Raw genomic sequence first — 19945 nt, forward strand, 5'->3', positions numbered from 1 at the left:
TCTCAATGAACTGTTAATGTTTTCGATATATCTCTTAATTTATTATTATACACAAAGGTATACGGTTTTGAGATATGTAGGTATACAAATAAGTGAGTCATAACTTACCTGCGAGATATTTTTTATTTTATTATGTAAAGGTGTACGGGTATTTAAGAATATGCGAGGAGGTTCTTGAATCGGCAAATTTTTTGGGAGGACAGGTTTGAGGAGGAGGTCAACTAACTTGTTAGTAGATGAGTCATGATCCACCTGCGAGATATTTTTTAAGAGCTTCTTAATAAATTTGTCATGCGTTTTGTCTGACGTCTCACGATATAATGACGTGTTAGAACATGTATAATAGATATATTCGGTAATGATGTGAAATATTACTCCCCCCCGCCAGCAACCTTATGTATTGCTATAAATACAAACGTTGGTCGAAGTTGTACCGCAGAGTGTTGTGCTTCAGAGTAAGGTTTTTGTGTATTTAGTACATATTAAAAATATCGTGTAGATTTTTGGTGCATTTAGTACAGAGGATTTTTAACGTAACGAGTAAGTAATTCAAATGTAATACAAGTAGATAATGTACTAATGTAAACAATAATATTGATGTTTAGTGGCAACCAGACCGAACCCCAAATGTCCAACTAAGAGAGCTGCTGTAAATTCATTTGAAAAGGGTGAAAATAAAAAACCTGCCCGAAACATCAAAATGGAGGGTAATTGTAATGAGACAACTGCAACAAATGTGTCGCTAGGAAGTGATAATCAAAGAAAAAAGGATGTGGTCAACAACAAATCAACAACATTATGTAGAAAATTGTGGAAAGTTACCTTTCACAAGTAACGTAGTATTAAATGAGGCAGTGAAAAATAATCTCCAAAAAGGTAATCAAGCGCCATTATTCTCCGAGAGTACATATTATTTAAATAAAAGTCGAACGAAATGGATATCGGTTGGCATGTCTGCCAATCTACATTTTGATCCGGTTATAAGATTAATGGGAAAAGGACAATGCATAACTTTTACCGAAGACGAATGGAAAAATGTGATTAATAGCAGACAATTGATTATGAATAGTTTTGTTGGTGATTTATCGGCACCACCACATTTCGTTGTAAGCGGCGTGACCTGCAGCAGCCAATGGATAGAAAATGTACGAAAAGTGTTGAAAATGGAAAGGGGGTCAGAAATATTTTACCTGGCTTACGACTCGTTACACGAATTGTGGAAACTTAGCGACTTAGTTTCGAGTAGGGTAGAAGTATTAAAGTGTATGGAATATAAAAATTATTACGATAGCGTGATCGATGTGGTATCAACAATGCAAGGTGATATAAAATCGAATATATTGGTTGCTTCAAACGGTGCACCACGTGAACATTTGTGCGTAACTAAAGAACTGCTCGTATACGGTATGGATAAGGTATTACTGGATTTAGATTTGCACGCATTAATGAAGATGTGAAGTGAATAAAATGGAAAAAAAAGTGACGTTTTGCGAATCGAAAAATAGAGTGTACCGAATGCACACTTGGACGTTTGCTTACAGACAATCAAGGATAAGTGACTGGGAAGAAAAGATGTTGGACGGAATTAGATTTAAGACTAGGATAAGAAACGTAAATAAGTTATTAGAAAAATATTTAGATGTAGATTATAGATTAAATATATATCAAGAACGTTTTAGCATTGTAGAGTAATCGAAATGTTTTTAACTGAGTAACAATTAATTTTTAGGATATTAGTAGATTTAAGTGTAGCTGAATAATAATAATAATAATATTAATAGATTTAAGTATAAATTAAGAGCAAAACTGTTTTTGTAAAATATTTAAAAGGAATAAAAGCTTAAAGCACAACAGCAGAGCTTCATTTCTAGTTTTTAACTGTGAAGAAAAGGAAGAAGGAGTGAAATTATAAAATGAATTTGTTAGAACCTAATCGTAACAGTTATCGTTTGACAGGCAAACGAATTGGTCGAGGATTTTTTAACAAGTTGATAGATAAACTTCCGATAGAACTTCATTTGCCAGGATATAATTTTTGTGGACCGGGTACCAAGTTGGAAAAGAGATTATCGAGAGGAGATCGAGGCGTGAATCCATTAGACGAAGCGTGTAAGAAACACGATATAGCATATACGGTCAGTTCAAATTTAAAATTTAGACACGACGCAGACAGAGCATTATATAAAGCAGCGAAAGAACGAATACGAAATAAAGAGTCTACTCTTGGAGAAAAAGTGGCATCGTCCGCAGTTGCCGCCTTAATGAAAGCAAAAGTAGCGGTCGGTATGGGCGTAGGTAGAAAAAGAAATCGTACGGGTCGACGACCTTTAAAAAAAGTCCGAACGCGTGTAAAGCGTGGTGGAGCTATATCTTTTGTAGATGCACTTCGATTCGCTCGCAACGCAATATCGAGATCAGGTGCTAAGAATTTGTTGACAAACGTTAAAGCGGCGTACGGAGCTTTGAAAAAGATAAGAAAAAGAATTTCCGAACCTAGAGGTCGAGTTATTCGAATTCCGAAAACGGGAGGATTTTTACCTTTAATTCCCCTGTTCGCAGCTTTAGGTGCCCTAGGTAGTATCGGCGGTGGTGCTGCCGCTATTGCAAGAACTATAAACAACGCGAAAACAGCTAGAGAGCAATTAGATGAAGAACGAAGACATAACAAGGCTATGGAAGCAAAGGCCGTAGGTAGCGGATTTTATATAAAACCATATAAGAAAGGTTGCGGTTTGTTTATTGAAGGAAAGGGGAATAATGTTGGCAGCACAGGTTACTTCAATAAGCCCTATAAGAAAGGTTGCGGTATAACCACTAGTTCAAAAAACTAGTTCGAATACCTCGTCGTGCGTTAACTAACGTCGAGTTGGAAAAGTTTGCGAAAGTACTAAAAATTCCACATTTTCGGGGTATATTTATGAGAGACAATCTCCCGAGTAAGATTAAAAAGAAGGAAAGAGGTATTGTTAACTTGGATAACGGAAAGGACGAGGGACTCATTGGGTCGCCTATAAGAAAGACGACAAGGACATATACTATTTCGACAGTTACGGTGATTTAAGACCGCCATTAGAAATTGAACAATATTTGCTGTCAGACGGTAGGGGTGGTCAAGTAAAGTATAATTACTGTCGATATCAAAGAGAAATAGATCAAAATTGCGGACAGTTGTGTCTGAAGTTTCTAAGTAATAAAAGAACCTATTAGAGTCTAGAGACGTTTAGACGTTCAGAAGTAATGGAGAAAGAAGCAATACACACGACATATACATTTACGTTGACTGGAAAGTCATCTGAATTGACTTGTAATTTTAATCCTCCGATCTATTTGAACGAATTTGGTAGTTACGAGTTGGCTCTTTTGAATTTCGAAACGTTTAATAGTTTAGCAAACGTTAATAAAAACAACAACGTAATCCAATACGAAGATAAGACAGGACATTTTAAAAACAATATAATAGTACCTGTTGGAACGTACGATATTGATGATATTGCCGAGTTCGTGAATGAACAGCTAGACAAAAGACACGCTAAAAGTGTCGTAATAAGGATTAAGGGGAATAATAACACACAACATTCTTTAATAAAAAGTACCCGTCGAATTAATTTTGCATGCGATAATTCTATAGGGCCGTTACTTGGCTTCAAGCCTCAAATATTACCTAGAGATACGGAAGTGGAATCCGATTTCGTAGTAAACATAAATAAAACGAACGCCTTACAAATTTATTGTAATTTAGTGACGGGATCGTATAATAACGGAGTTCCCGTGCACGTTTTATATCATTTTTTCCCAAACGTTCCGGCAGGTTTTAAAATAATCGAATCACCACAACTACCTATTTATTTACCGGTTTTAACGAACGTGATTAGTAGCTTAACAGTACGTATACTTGATCAGGACGGAAACTTGGTAGACTTCAGAGAAGAAGAAATAACAGTGAGAGTTCACCTGAGATCGATAAATTGAATTATTTAAATTTGACTAACGTTATGACAGTGTTATATCAAAACAAAAGAAAGCGGTGGTCAAGAAGAGACAGAGCGAGAAAATTGTTTAATGGAGAAAACTATAAAGCGCGCGTCATCAGTCAACGTAGCGGCAGTAGAAGACGATCCATTCATCGATTATCACCAGTCAATCGAAGGTATTTAGTTCAGTTAGGATACGAAGTGTTAAAGTAATGGACATTTTAAAAGTAACGGATAAGATAAAAACAGATCACTCTATCGTAAGTTATGAATTCCATTCGCATCAACCGTTTGGATCGACCACGTTCGATAACAATGACGAAATTAGAATTTCAATTCCGGAAATAGATAATTATACTTTACCGAGCGAGAGTTATCTATACGTCGAGGGTAGCGTTCGTAAGTTAGCCGCGGACGGAAGTATAACAAAAGATGACAGCGCAACGGGGCAATTGGTTAACAATCCCGTTGCATTTATGTTTAGCGATATTCGATATCTTATTAACGGAGTACATGTTGATGGTGTGCGGAACATCGGTATAAGCTCATGCATGAAGGGTTATTTCTCATCTACGCAGAACGAGGTGGTGAAATTAGAGAACGCCGGTTGGCACATAAAACCTTGGAAAGATGATATAGCGGGTGTTTCAAAGGCTTTAGATAAAAATGGAAATTTCGGTCTTAGCGTTCCGCTAAAAACGTTGCTAGGATTCGCAGAAGATTTCAGAAAGATCATGATGAACGTTCGACAGGAACTTGTGCTAATTCGCGGACACGATGATACGGACGTCATCTTTCAACCAGCAGCCGCTCCGAACGACGAAAAATTGAAATTGATCATTAATAAAATTATATGGAGAGTTCCTCACGTGGCGGTGGGATTACGCGAACAGTTGGCATTAACAAAACTATCAGAAAGAAACGTAGACATTCACGTTCCTTTTCGATCGTGGGAAATACACGAGTACCCTCAATTACCTCAAACTACGAAGCAATCTTGGGCCGTCAAAACTGCTCCACAATTGGAAACGCCTAGATTTATAATCATCGGATTTCAAACAAATCGAAAGGGTATATTTAAAGGAAACATGGCATTATTTGATAATATAAACTTAACGAACGTAACCGTTTTCTTGAATGGAGAACGTTTTCCGTACGATAATTTGAATGTGGATTTTGATAACAATCACTATGCGATTTTGTATGATATGTATTCAAGATTTCAGCAAGCATACTACTATCAAGAAAGCGAACCTTTGTTTTCACCGGAAGAATTTAAAACTTACGCGCCGTTAATTGGAATCGATTGCACGTATCAACAGGAAGCAATACATAAAAGCGGAGTAGAAATAAAAATCGAGTATTCAACGAAAAATCCAATTCCGGAAGGTACGACAGCTTACGCATTAATTCTGCATGACAGAGCATTTGTGTATTCGCCTCTTACGAAAATGGTTAAGCAATTAATATAGTGGTACTGTTGAAGCAACGTCATTTAGTGTATCTCTAAACATCGAAGGAAACGTTTGCATATAGTGGTATATTATGGATATTATGGTTTTTCAAAGGGATTTTATTATTTTGGACATTCAAGGTTTCACGATAAACGATGAAGAATTTATCCCAAAGGAACTGGCTTCTTACGACAGTAATCATTGTATAAGTCATTACGTGTTTCAACCTAGTCGAAGCTTTTCTTCACTATCTACCAAATTTCGCAATACGGCGAATTGGTTAATGAGTCATCATCATTGTATTGATTGGAACGACGGGTTTGTTCCTGCGTCTCGTTTCGATGAGATCGTTTATTATTTGTGTCGTTCGACAAAAGTAGCGTACGTAAAAGGACGTGAGAAAGCTACATTTTTAAGAAGAATTTTAACAATACCGGTAAAAGAATTGCCGGAAAATGAATGCAAATTGGAGGTTGGTGCGCCGATGTGTCCCTATCATAAAAAGAGACCAAGTATGTGCTCCTTATCGAATGTTTTTTATTTATTTTCATACGTATTCAGACATCTATAACTATATGTAAACGAATTGAGAAAGGCAGACGGGTAGTAGCGGTAGAGCAGTTCAAGATGGAACGTCTTTGGCGGTTAGTTACCAGATTGGGACTTTCAACTTTTATAATTAATAAAGTGTGGGATATTATGGAAAGATACGAATCTGATTTATCTTTTGCGAATATTAAAAACTACGAATTATGTTATTTACCAATCGATTATTATATCAATAAAGTAAAGCCATTAGATTTGGCGGCGGTTTGGTTTAAATTACCGTTGAAGTATAGAAACGATGAGCGATTACAAAGCAAGCTGCCCTGTTTTGAACATTATAATTTGCCTCATTGGGAAACGCATATTGATGGTCCACCATCGGCAAGAAAGGATTGTTCTTTATGTATGGTTTAGTATATAAACATTGTCAGTTATAGATTGTAAATTAATAATAATAAAAGATTGTAAAAAGTGTAAAAAGTTGTTTTAATTTAAAAGAAAAAATAGTTAATCTAAATGAATACATGGTATGTATACATTGGGTTGGGTTGGTATGACTTGGATTGTACATTGAAAAAGTATTAAATTGGAAGAAAAAAAGGAAGAGAAAAGGAAGAAAAAAAAAAAAAAAAAAAAAAAAGAAAAGAAAAAGGGAAAAGGATTGTTTATTGAAGCTCCTCCTATGCTCCTCCCATGCTCCTCCTCAGGCTCCTCCCAAAGTGGAGATGGAAGAGTGGGGATGGGAGTGGGGGAAATCTAAAATTCCCCCCCCGGTTGCCAGGAAAGTAGAGCCAGAAAAAAAGTACCCCCACTCTAACTCCGCCCATTCCCCACTCCTCCCCCTTGTCACGCCCCACCCCACGCCCCCCTTCATTACTCTAGTATAAGAAGGCACCTCCCAGCCTTTGAAAGTCACTTAAGTGTTTGTGTTCTTCAGTTTTTTGGTAAGTACAACCTTCTTTATTATCATGTTTATATAACGTTCATTTTCTCTCCATCACTACAGCTCTTTCTACAACTTTCTCTTTTTTGGTGAGTAAAACTATATTTGTTTTGCATGTTTATATAATATTTAAAATTGTTTTTTCCACTCCTAGACATCCTTGCTCATTCAGCTTTCTCTTTTTTTGCTGTGTTTTATTTGGTAAGTAACCTTTTCTACTTCCATGTTTATATAATATATTCTTGCTTTATTTCATCATGACAGCTCGTTCTACTTTGTTTTTGTGAGTACAACTTGTTTATTTGTTTGTTATGTTAAATTGATATTTTTTTCCCAATTCCTACAGGAGCTTACTGCTGATCAGTTCGATTAGACCGATCAGTTTTTAACATCGTAATTTCAGCAACTTTTTTCTGGTAAGTATAGTCTCCTTTCTTGACATATATTGTTTTTAATCTTGTGTTTTTCATTCCTATAGCTCCTTCTATTTTTTCAAGTTAACTTTTATTGGTAAGCATAACTTTATTTTTTCGAACGTTTTATCATTCATATCCTATCATTCAGCACTTTGTTGACAAGCACCCTCTGCAGTTAGATTTTAACGTGCAACTGTATTTTTCATCAAGCGATGTAAGTATACATGTTTTTTTTATTAAAATAAAATTAATTAATTTTCTTTTCTTATCAAGATGTCTCAAGACGGTTTTAGTCAAATTGATTTAACTGCTCCGGGTTTCGCCAGCCAGGAATCCTTTCTGTTAAACAGTTTTGACATAAACCTGTTGAACATGTCGACTGTTGAGAAGGCTCTGGATCCAAACGTGCAGCCTAATGAGCAGCCGATGGATCCAAACGTTGAATCTAATGTGCAGCAAGCTACGGCGCTTCCAAACATCGCAGGTTCCTCGAAAGTCGACGATAAGAATGTGAAACACCTTTCACTTTCACTTCGTCGAAAGTCGGGGAACCGTGAACACCGGAAGAAGGGTGCAGGTGTGTGGTTACCGCCAGATAAGTATAGAGAGCTTCGACGGGAGACCCGTGCTCGTTCGCGAAGTACCAAACACAAGCGTGTGTCAGTTGAACCTGCGACTCTGTCAAAGGTTGAAGTGACACACTCGGAAGTGGCTAGCGGCGATGAGTCCAACGACTCTCTTTCTTTAATGGCGGTATCCCAACACTGCACCGAAAACCGGACATACCTTAAAGCTATTAATGCAGCTTTTGTTTCTAAGGCTTCTTCTTCTAAGGCTTCTTCTTCTAAAGCTTCGTCGATTCCCACTCCCCCTACTAACATAAACATTCCTACCATAGAAGTTCCCTCATTAAGCCCGAAAGTACAAATCTTAAGGGTGGACACAATTCCCGCTACTTCAGTCATTTCCGATGTACCTGCCAGCCTTTTTTCAAATGCAATGTGTGCAGCAGTAGAAACAACCAAAGAGGAGATTTTGACCGAAATTAATATTTTGTATCAAAATTTTTATAAAGACCTTCATGCAAAGGTAGTTCAATTGCAGACCTCTTTGAGAGAACTTGCACAGTTTAGGGAAGGGCTGGCGTCGAGTTCTAACCACTCTTTAACAACGTCACTCGACATCACCGTTGCAACATTAACCGTTGAAATGAAAAAAGCAGAATTCATTTTGTCTTCTTTACATACTAATAACTTCCCTTCCTAGCTAAAAAGATGTCCGGTAGCAACAACTTCGGGAGGGTGCTCACGTTGGAGCGAAGAGTTGCGTCATTGGAGGTCAAAGTAGATACCCTGTTTCAGCTGGTAGGCTATATCTATAATCTTTTTTGCACGTTTTTAATTTCATAATCTTCTTAGGTAAACAGTATTGTCTCAGAGTCGGCAGTGGTGAGAGGGCAGGTGCATGTTCAAAACATGCACATACACCATTGTTCGACTGGGATAGAACCTCCGACACCGACACCTGCAGCGCCTCCGCCCCCGTATGAAGTGCGGGATGAGCAGGAAGAGGAGGAGGAGTGGTAACCATTTTTCCTCCTCTTCCTTAGGTTAGGTTAGGTTAGGTTATGTTAGGTTAAATGGTTAAGGTATTATACTTATTATTATTATTATTCTTCTTCTTAAATATATGTATATATAGTTTCTTTTGCTATATTTTCATTCAGTCTTATCCAATTCATTTAGTACGAGAATCATGATCGACGAGAAATTAAAATGTTTACCGCAACTTCTAACACTGCCTATAGTAAATTTTAGTAATGGTTCGGTTGAAGAACACTTTACAAGACACAGCAATTTATTTGGTGGAAAATGTAAGCGAGGTTTAATTGTAGGACCCTCAGGTGTCGGAAAAACAAATGCTATGTTATCGCTTTTAGTTGCACGTAATGGGTTGCGCTTCCTAAACTTGTACTTATGCTCTAATTCGTTATACCAAAATAAGTACGATTTTTTAAGACGTTTAATTGAACCTATAAAAGATTGCGGTTACTATGAATTTTCTAATATAGACGAGTTCATTCGACCGGAAGATGCGAAAGAATATTCGGTAGTCGTATTTGACGATGTTTCCTGTACAGGTCAAAATGTCATTAGGGAATTTTTTTCGTATGGTCGACATAAAAACATTGATTGTTTTCTAATTTGTCAAAGTTATAGTGCAATTCCAAAACAATTAGTTCGCGATAATTGTAACTTTTTGGTGTTATTTAAACAAGACTTAACAAATTTAAAACACGTATTTGAAGATCACATAATGAGCGATATGGAGTTTCATCGGCTAAAGGAAATTAGCGATGCTTGTTGGGAGAATAGACACGGCATCCTAGTTATTGATTTAGATTGTAGTGTATCTAAGGGACGTTACCGTAAGGGTTTTGATAAATTCATTGAAGTTTAAAACTAACGACTTCAGCTGTACAGTTCGTAGTAACTTCACATACATCATACAATGAACAAGACGATAGCTGCAGAACTTATCGCGGCACGAGAAGTCGTGAGAGACAAAATTCGTTCTTTAAAAGAAGACTTAGAGGAGTCAAGGATTCGGTCGGAAACCGCATATGCACCCATCGCAAGGCCCTTACAGGATATTGTCGCAAAACTTGACACTGTGCCTTTACTATCCATTCCAAAACGAAGTTTATCTCCAAAAGAAGAAAAATTGATATCTAAGATACAACGCTACTCGCCGGATATTTCTGACGTACCAGCTAAAACCGAGACCGAATATTTTATTCGAAAACCGAAAGTTCCATTAAAAGAACAACGACGAAAATTTGCTACATCGACTCCTGAAAAAAGGTTGGTATCTTCTCCCACGTCTTCTCCTCTTGGTCCATTAGCTCATGCAGAAGAAGAAGTATATGAAGTTCCGCCGGGCGAAGAAGAAGAACTCCTCGATTCTAGCGAGGATACCGGAGCTCTTATTTCGGACGCACATAATCGAATAGAACGACTTAAAGATGAAATAGAAGAAAGATTGGAGTCTCCAGAGGTACAAGCCGCTTTGAGTCAGTTTCATCCTTTGCCCAGAACGTATATTGTTGGTTTAACAACTGATTTAAAAGATGATTATGATCGTTTATACGGTGTTCGCGAAACTCCCGAAGGTTTCTACATTGGAGTCAGTCCTGTTCACTTTGAGGATCAGGATATTCACGTTGGAAACTTCAAATATACGGGAACCGTTGGTTTATATGATTTACTATTTAAAAACGAACCGGGCAAATTTACAATTCAGGACATGCGCAACTACAAAGATATCTTACTACGTTCAAATGCTCCGTACATTAATTACATTCCAGAGGCAGGTATGACTACTGAGGACGACAGTGGGAAATTTCAGAATATTATCAAGCCTATCGTTGAAGGTAACAAACCCAAGGTGCATTGGGCTAAATACTGGCCGAATCCGAAGAAAAAAGTCGGTGGTGCATTACAAAAACAAGTCGTTCCTGGGGCTCTTATCGAATATTGGGACGAGTATTGGGACGATCCCAACGAACTTGTCGACAGACTGCGTTTGTTGATGGCCTCGCAAACTGCAGGTCATTCTGCACATGTCAATGAAATATCATCAATAATATCGGAGCTAACAGAGGCCGAGATTATACGTTAAAATATTATCATAAATATACGACTCTCACATTTTTTGTTTTAAAACACCGACGTTTGTGAACTAGAGCAGATGAGTTTAAGCAAGTTCGGAAAACATTCGTCTAATATGACGATCGATAAGTTTGGTAAACACGTACACGGACACAACATTGCTGCTCATTTTAATAAACGTGAAAACTTACAACGATATTTCAAACAACCAACTATACTTACGTTTAGCGGAGATGGAACTACGGATACAACGGATAATTATTACATTATTCAAAATTTAGGTTACGTAAGTAAATATATAAACTTTTTATATATTGGTGAAATAGTGAAATACCGATTTGAAGGAGACGTTGAAATGATTATTAACGGGAGTATCTTCGATCCAAATAAAAAGTTAAATGTTCTCTTCTTTGGAGATAAAATAGTTTGCAAACCCACAACGAAGACCACTTTACTCAAGAAACCATTTATGGTAGAACTGCTCATTGAAATATCCAGAAAATGAGCGATATTAAAAGGTCCGTCGTAAACGAGTTGCACGCGTCCGCGAGGAAAAAGTATAAACGCAGACGTGTTATTATAAAAGGTTTAACGGACTTATTTCAAGCTGATTTAGTGGAGATGATACCTTATTCAAAAGCAAATGGTAATTTTAAATATATTCTAACAGTTATTAATGCTTTCTCAAAGTATGGATGGGCTGTACAAAAAACATACCGAAGAATCTGCAAACGGATAACGGAAAAGAATTTTACAATGAGGATTTTAAAAAGCTCATGTCACGATATCACATCAATCACTACAGTTCATTTTCCAATTTAAAGAGTTCTATTGTTGAACGGTTTAATAGAACAATAAAAGAAAAAATGTGGAAAGAATTTAGTATGCAAGGTAACTATCGTTGGTTGGAATTGCTTCCCAAATTAATTCTGGATTATAACAACCAAGTTCACAGGACGATAGGAATGAAACCTAGCGAGGTAAATAACAGAAACGCATCGACACTGTTAAAAACTGTATATAATTACATAAAAATTGTCGATCCTTATACCAAAAAATTTAATGTCGGTGATCACGTCAGAGTGAGCAAGCATCGACACGCCTTCACCAAAAACTATACTCCCAATTGGTCTAACGAAGTGTTTACAATACATTCTGTTCGTAATACTTTCCCAACAACATATCTGCTCAAAGATGCATCCAATGAAAAAATTATGGGTGGTTTTTATCGAGAGGAATTACAAAAAGTTAAATATCCTGACGTCTACTTGGTGGAAAAAGTGCTACGGCGAAAAGGAAATCAAGTGTTTGTGAAATGGTTAGGATTAGGTCCGTCTCATAATTCTTGGATCTCAAAAACTAACGTTCTTTAAAACGTATTTAAGCCCTATTTAAAAGTTTACAAGACTGTATTAACAATCGAACATTACAAATACATTATTATTATTATTCTTTACAATTTTTTTTAAATTAAATTCATTTATTCGCATTCAATCTTTTTATCAACCAATGACCCCACGCCAAAGTATTACATCCGTTCGGTAATATGTATCGTTTATCATCGCACGATGAAAGAGCAATTTTATTCTTTAATTCGGTATACATAGTATGAAATTCTGACTTAAAAATGTACATTTTTTTATGAACCGATCCGCCACATTCAACCACACGTTTATAATCGGTCACGCTTAAATGTTTATCTATAACATATTTCTTTACTCCTTTAGCCTTCTTTACATTATCATTCAACAAGGTGATGCAGTACGCCTTAGCTCCTGTTCCAACAAATGACGTTATGCACCTGTTTGGATATTCATCTTTCATTCTTCCCAACACAGATCGACCGCGAGGTATATTGTGTATATTCTCTAACGGATAATTGGACGTGTCAAAAGATTCAATATTTTCTTTTATATCCTCATATACATTGGGAGTAGTAATTTCTAGGATTAGGGAATCAGTATCGGTGTATAAAAGTGTTATGTTATTTCCATATTTAACTTTTAAGTAATCATAGAAGAAGCTGTACATTACGGTTTTCGAAAGCTCTAATATACTGAAACCCACATACAGCGGTTTGCAATAACGAACTTCCGCGACGTTCAATTGAACGGCTATCAAATTATCGCAAAATATTTTCGAAGATTTAAAATTTGGTTTAGCTATTAGGGCTTCCACGCCCGGTTTCTTATGACGACATTCCCAGTGGGTAACTAGTCTTATATCCACTCGCTTTTCCACATTTTCCATTGTCTTACCGTATACGATGTTATTCATTGCTTTGTAATGATTTTTTTCAAATTCATTCTTAGCTTTCGCACGTTTATCGGAATTGAAATCGATGTAGCTCCGCATCCAGTTGGATTGTTTAAATTCTAATACTCTGTAAATCTTCGTTAGTTTCAATCCGAACTTGATACACTGCTTTAGATTCACGTAATGAATGATGTATTTTGTTTTATTTTCCAAATTTGCTATTAACTTTGCATTTTTTGAACCTGGGGGTACAATCCGTTCTGGACAAAATGGCAAATCGTTGTGTTCATCATGTATTGCTTCCGGATACTCTAAATCTACCTCGAACACGTAACCCTTTTCGGAATCGTCTTCCGTATTGTAAATATCTAACTTTTGAATCTCTTCATCTGATAGCCATCGAAATCCACCCGTCGGTAATTTTCGTCTCATTGCGTGTCCATACAAATTCGTAGCGTCGAGATACAAAATATAAGATGGGTCTCTGGTTTCATCAAATTCCATCATTAATTTATTGTTAGCCTTCGCACTGCGTTTAGTGCACATACTTAATCCACCGCGAATACCATTTTTAAAGAAGTGTAACATGTCTATGTCCGTTAATAATTCTAATTTTACCCCTGTCATTCGTAATAATGCATCCCAACCGAAGCCCGGCGCTGTGAAGTAATGACATGGATCTAAAGAGTAGTACTTCATCGAGATGGTTCGGAAATTCTCAAATACGTCCGCCAAAAGTAAAACGTCAGACGTTAAATAAATGTCGCTATATTCGCCTAAAGTGCGACAGTTAAATAAGTTCCACACCGTTTGTGCACGACAATAATTTTCTTCGGTTATACTATCGTCGCATAAAGTATTGTAAAAACTACTTCGATCTGGCAGAGCGGTAAGATTCAGCTTTTCGAATGAATCCACAAAGGAATACGGAAAAACTCCTTTCTGACGTATAAGTCGAAACTGTTCTTCGTTCCTAAAATATTTTCTGATTTGAACGCATTGGTTGTCTTCCAAAAATGAACCCAACTTCTCTAGCGATAAAGCCATAAACCTAAATGAATCCACAAATCTCAATTTCATATGAACCCGCCTTAGCTTTCCCTTGCTGTCAATGTTTTCTCCTACGATAATTTTTTTCGAAAATGATATATACTTTTCTTTATTCTGTGCTATAACGTCCACGTCTTCTTCTTTTAATGCCATATCTTTCACAAACATATGACAATCGTAGTTCGAAAGATTGTGAAAGAATATCGGTATGAACTTTGGTAATTGATAATTGATGTTACATACAGCATGTGCGGGTCCTCTATACAACCCAGTTAGGTGATCATGATCGCACACTTTATTACCTTCTTTTATTTTGTGCGAACAAATGTGACAGATATCCTGCATCTCATGTATTAATCTATCAATAGGTGGTAATGGGAGCATTTCTTTTGGTTGGCTTAAATAATTTTTGTATATATTCAGAACGTCATGTTCCAACTTGCTCATGAAAATTTGAGCAGCATTACATCCGCGATATATTTCAAACTTCGACAATGATTCGTCATATGAACATTTTATATAATATGCAAATGCATAAGGTTCGTGTTTGAAACATTTGACGGAGTATGAATTATCATCGTTAAGTTCTGTTGCTTCCGCATCGGCGATCGGTTTCTGTAATGCTTCAAAATCTACATACACCACGAACGGTATTTTTAATTGTCGTTCAAAATTTTCGAACTGTAGTATATTTTCCTTTTCTTCATTTCCATATTTATTTATTTTCAAATTTGTTGTTGGTAAAATTGCCCTTACCTTGCTGCAATCGTCACTTTGATGACGGATAAGTTTATTTTCTGACGTAAAGAATACCAAGCATCCGTCGCAAATATACTTTTCATGACCATTCTGCGATGCTTGCGATGATAGTAATCGAGACAGATTTTTTATCCAACAATAGTGACTATTCCCGGAATCATTTGTAACCAATAATAAATTTATATGTCTTTTTTCTTTTTGTCGACATATATACATTGTAATTATGTCATAATTCATAACACCGTCTTTAAAATACTCATTTATTCCATATACATTAATAGATAGTTTGTTCTGCTTTTCAAATACAGGTATATCTCGTAATTTAACTGGAAAAACAATATTTGAATAGTCTAAGCCGCAGTCTAGGTAATTCGGATACGAAGATGTCCTCTGTGGTAAACCGTTCGGTTCATGTAGTGCGGATGTTACAGCCCATGCAAAACATGCATCATCCGCGTTTTGTATATTTATCACAGCACGCTTTGCTTTTATTTGCGATGGTAGATCGATGTAATTAGATGCTCTGATAGGATTATATTTGTTTAAATTTAACTCCATATAGAGAATTTGCATTAAAGTCCATCCTAAATAAAATATTGAAACATTTATTTGTTAATATATAGGTATATTATGTCACATTACGCTTACCTGAATCTCGTTCCTGGAATTCTGACATTTTTGATGAAATTTCATCAATAAATTCCTTATATATTTTATACAGATCCGACCTTATGATACTACCTTATTTTTCGTATTGAATGATTTTATTTCACAGTCTTCCTTTGATTGTAAAAAATACAAACCAAAACATTCCATATTTAATTTTACATTTCGGTGAATATCGATTGCGCTTTGTATTAGATTTAGTATTTTTTCTCGAATTCTATGAGAAAATTCATCCAAATCCACAAAAAAACCTTCTTCACTTATTCGATAACTGACAATTTTGTCACCGAATGCTCCAGCTATTCTCTCCACTCCGTCATCGATTATAACAAAAGCGTTACGCTTGTGTGCGTTGCTTCGTAAATGTGCAGAGTAACATTGTCTATTTACATAATCATCGCAAGCCTCACATTTTACTGCTTTTGGAATTTGCGGTGCGTCAAGCTTGATTCTCTTGCCAATACAAGATAATCGTTGATGTCTTTTTAAATTGTCAACTCGAGTAAAACTTTTTCCACAATCCTCACACACGACCATTTTACAATTTAATGTTGTACACTTCTACTTGTTATGAAAGAACTACGTCAATACCACATTTCGCAGGCGTTTATAAACCCTCACCGCTCCTGAAACTTATTGGGGAGGAGGAGGATGCATCGAGTGCGTTTGTATACATGTATATTTATAACTCCGTATACCTCTGCATAATAAATTAAAAAAATATCTCGCAGGTAGATCATGACTCACTTACTAGTATTAAGTTAATTGACCTCCTCCTCGAACGTATCCCCCCAAAAAATTTGCCGATTCAAGAACCTCCTCGCATATTTTAAAGCTCCGTATACCTTTACACAATAAATTTTAAAAAATATCCCGCAGGTAGATCATGACTCACTTATTTGTATACCTACATGTCCCAAAATCGTATACCTTTGTGTACAATAAGTTAAGAGATATATCGAAAACATTACCAGTTCATTGAGAAGCGTCGAAGGATAAACATAGTAATTGTTTTCATCTAGGTAAACAGGTTACATATAAAGATAAATTTTTAATAACATAACCTAAATAAAGATACATTTTTAATAAAGATAAATTTTTAATAATTTCGTCAAAATAACACGACCTTCTCAAGTTAATTGACCTCCTCCTCTCTTCATCAAATCTCCTCCGACCCTCAAAAGAATCGCCGATTCAAGAACCTCCTCTCCTCATCGAACCTCCTCTGACCCCCAAAAAATTTGCCGATTCAAGAACCTCCTCCTAGAACGCAGGTTCGAGGAGGAGGTTCTTGAATCGGCGAATCTATACTACTCCTGAATATCACAAATATGATCAACAGAATTACCGGAGCCAAAAGTGATAGAAAGTTCAAACATGGCTCAGAACGGCGTATAACGTCATAATATCACGTTTTGGGCACATTTTGTTTTTTATCTCCAACATGCTCCAAGATGTCATTTGGCGCCTGAATATCACAAATATGATCAACAGAATTACCGGAACCAAAAGTGATAGAAAGTTCAAACATGGCTTAGAACGGCGTATAACGTCATAATATCACGTTTTGGGCACATTTTGTTTTTTATCTCCAACATGCGCCAAGATGTCATTTGGTGCCTGAATATCACAAATATGATCAACAGAATTACCGGAACCAAAAGTGATAGAAAGTTCAAACATGGCTCAGAACGGCGTATAACGTCATAATATCACGTTTTGGGCACATTTTGTTTTTTATCTCCAACATGCTCCAAGATATCATTTGACGCCTGAATATCACAAATATGGTCAACAGAATTATCGGAACCGAAAGTGATAGAAAGGTCAAACATGGCTCAGAACGGCGTATAACGTCATAATATCAAGTTTTGGGCACATTTTGTTTTTTATCTCAAACATGCTCCAAGATGTCATTTGGCGCCTGAATATCACATATCTGGTCAACAGAATTACCGGAACCGAAAGTGATAGAAAGTTCAAACATGGTTCAGAACGGCGTATAACGTCATAATATCACGTTTTGGGCACATTTTGTTTTTTATCTCCAACATGCTCCAAGATGTCATTTGGCGCCTGAATATCACAAATATGATCAACAGAATTACCGGAGCCAAAAGTGATAGAAAGTTCAAACATGGCTCAGAACGGCGTATAACGTCATAATATCACGTTTTGGGCACATTTTGTTTTTTATCTCCAACATGCTCCAAGATGTCATTTGGCGCCTGAATATCACAAATATGATCAACAGAATTACCGGAACCAAAAGTGATAGAAAGTTCAAACATGGCTCAGAACGGCGCATAACGTCATAATATCACGTTTTGGGCACATTTTGTTTTTTATCTCCAACATGCTCCAAGATGTCATTTGGCGCCTGAATATCACAAATATGGTCAACAGAATTATCGGAACCGAAAGTGATAGAAAGTTCAAGCATGGCTCAAAACGGCGTATAACGTCATAATATCACGTTTTGGGCACATTTTGTTTTTTATCTCCAACATGCTCCAAGATGTCATTTGCGCCTGAATATCACATATATGGTCAACAGAATTACCGGAACCGAAAGTGATAGAAAGTTCAAACATGGTTCAGAACGGCGTATAACGTCATAATATCACGTTTTGGGCACATTTTGTTTTTTATCTCCAACATGCTCCAAGATGTCATTTGGCGCCTGAATTTCACAAATATGATCAACAGAATTACCGGAACCAAAAGTGATAGAAAGTTCAAACATGGCTCAGAACGGCGTATAACGTTATAATATCACGTTTTGGGCACATTTTGTTTTTTATCTCCAACTTGCTCCAAGATGTCATTTGGCGCCTGAATATCAAATACATGGTCAACAGAATTACCGGAACCAAAAGTGATAGAAAGTTCAAACATGGCTCAAAACGGCGTATAACGTCATAATATCACGTTTTGGGCACATTTTGTTTTTTATCTCCAACATGCTCCAAGATGTCATTTGACGCCTGAATATCAAATATATGGTCAACAGAATTACCGGAACCAAAAGTGATAGAAAGTTCAAACATGGCTCAAAACGGCGTATAACGTCATAATATCACGTTTTGGGCACATTTTGTTTTTAATCTCCAACATGCTCCAAGATGTCATTTGGTGCCTGAATATCACAAATATGATCAACAGAATTACCGGAACCAAAAGTGATAGAAAGTTCAAACATGGCTCAGAACGGCGTATAACGTCATAATATCACGTTTTGGGCACATTTTGTTTTTTATCTCCAACATGCTCCAAGATGTCATTTGACGCCTGAATATCAAATATATGGTCAACAGAATTATCGGAACCGAAAGTGATAGAAAGTTCAAGCATGGCTCAAAACGGCGTATAACGGCAAAATATCACGTTTTGGGCACATTTTGTTTTTTATCTCCAACATGCTCCAAGATGTCATTTGGCGCCTGAATTTCACAAATATGATCAACAGAATTACCGGAACCAAAAGTGATAGAAAGGTCAAACATGGCTCAGAACGGCGTATAACGTCATAATATCACGTTTTGGGCACATTTTGTTTTTTATCTCCAACATGTTCCAAGATGTCATTTGGCGCCTGAATATCACAAATATGGTCAACAGAATTATCGGAACCGAAAGTGATAGAAAGTTCAAGCATGGCTCAAAACGGCGTATAACGGCAAAATATCACGTTTTGGGCACATTTTGTTTTTTACCTCCAACATGCTCCAAGATGTCATTTGGCGCCTGAATTTCACAAATATGATAAACAGAATTACCGGAACCAAAAGTGATAGAAAGGTCAAACATGGCTCAGAACGGCGTATAACGTCATAATATCACGTTTTGGGCACATTTTGTTTTTTATCTCCAACATGCTCCAAGATGTCATTTGGCGCCTGAATTTCACAAATATGATCAACAGAATTACCGGAACCAAAAGTGATAGAAAGGTCAAACATGGCTCAGAACGCCGTATAACGTTATAATATCACGTTTTGGGCACATTTTGTTTTTTATCTCCAACTTGCTCCAAGATGTCATTTGGCGCCTGAATATCAAATACATGGTCAACAGAATTACCGGAACCAAAAGTGATAGAAAGGTCAAACATGGCTCAGAACGGCGTATAACGTCATAATATCACGTTTTGGGCACATTTTGTTTTTTATCTCCAACATGCTCCAAGATATCATTTTACGCCTGAATATCA

At 36.6% G+C, this 19945-nt stretch overlaps 1 protein-coding gene and 1 long non-coding RNA gene across 4 annotated transcripts; one reads left to right on the forward strand and one right to left on the reverse strand.

Annotated features, from left to right (window-relative positions):
* Positions 1-6749: 6749 nt before the first annotated feature.
* LOC139429671 (uncharacterized) lies at positions 6750-8415 on the forward strand. Of its 3 annotated transcripts, none has more exons than XR_011640231.1 (4): positions 6750-7197; positions 7261-7330; positions 7393-7544; positions 7604-8415. It is a non-coding gene; the product is annotated as an uncharacterized lncRNA (long non-coding RNA). The 3 variants fall into 3 exon arrangements; XR_011640230.1 differs by having other exon boundaries at positions 6751-7330; positions 7393-7424; positions 7479-7544; XR_011640229.1 differs by having other exon boundaries at positions 6750-7330.
* A 4062-nt stretch (positions 8416-12477) lies between these two features.
* LOC139429680 (uncharacterized) lies at positions 12478-15742 on the reverse strand. The gene is made up of 2 exons (XM_071195611.1): positions 15715-15742; positions 12478-15650 (listed from the first exon to the last, which is right to left on the reverse strand). The coding sequence occupies exons 1-2, from the start codon at positions 15740-15742 to the stop codon at positions 12478-12480; spliced, it is 3201 nt and encodes a 1066-aa protein (XP_071051712.1).
* Between the last annotated feature and the right edge of the window lie 4203 nt (positions 15743-19945).

This window comes from Onthophagus taurus, chromosome 4 (assembly GCF_036711975.1).
Source record: "Onthophagus taurus isolate NC chromosome 4, IU_Otau_3.0, whole genome shotgun sequence".
Classification (NCBI taxonomy): Eukaryota; Metazoa; Arthropoda; class Insecta; order Coleoptera; family Scarabaeidae; genus Onthophagus; species Onthophagus taurus.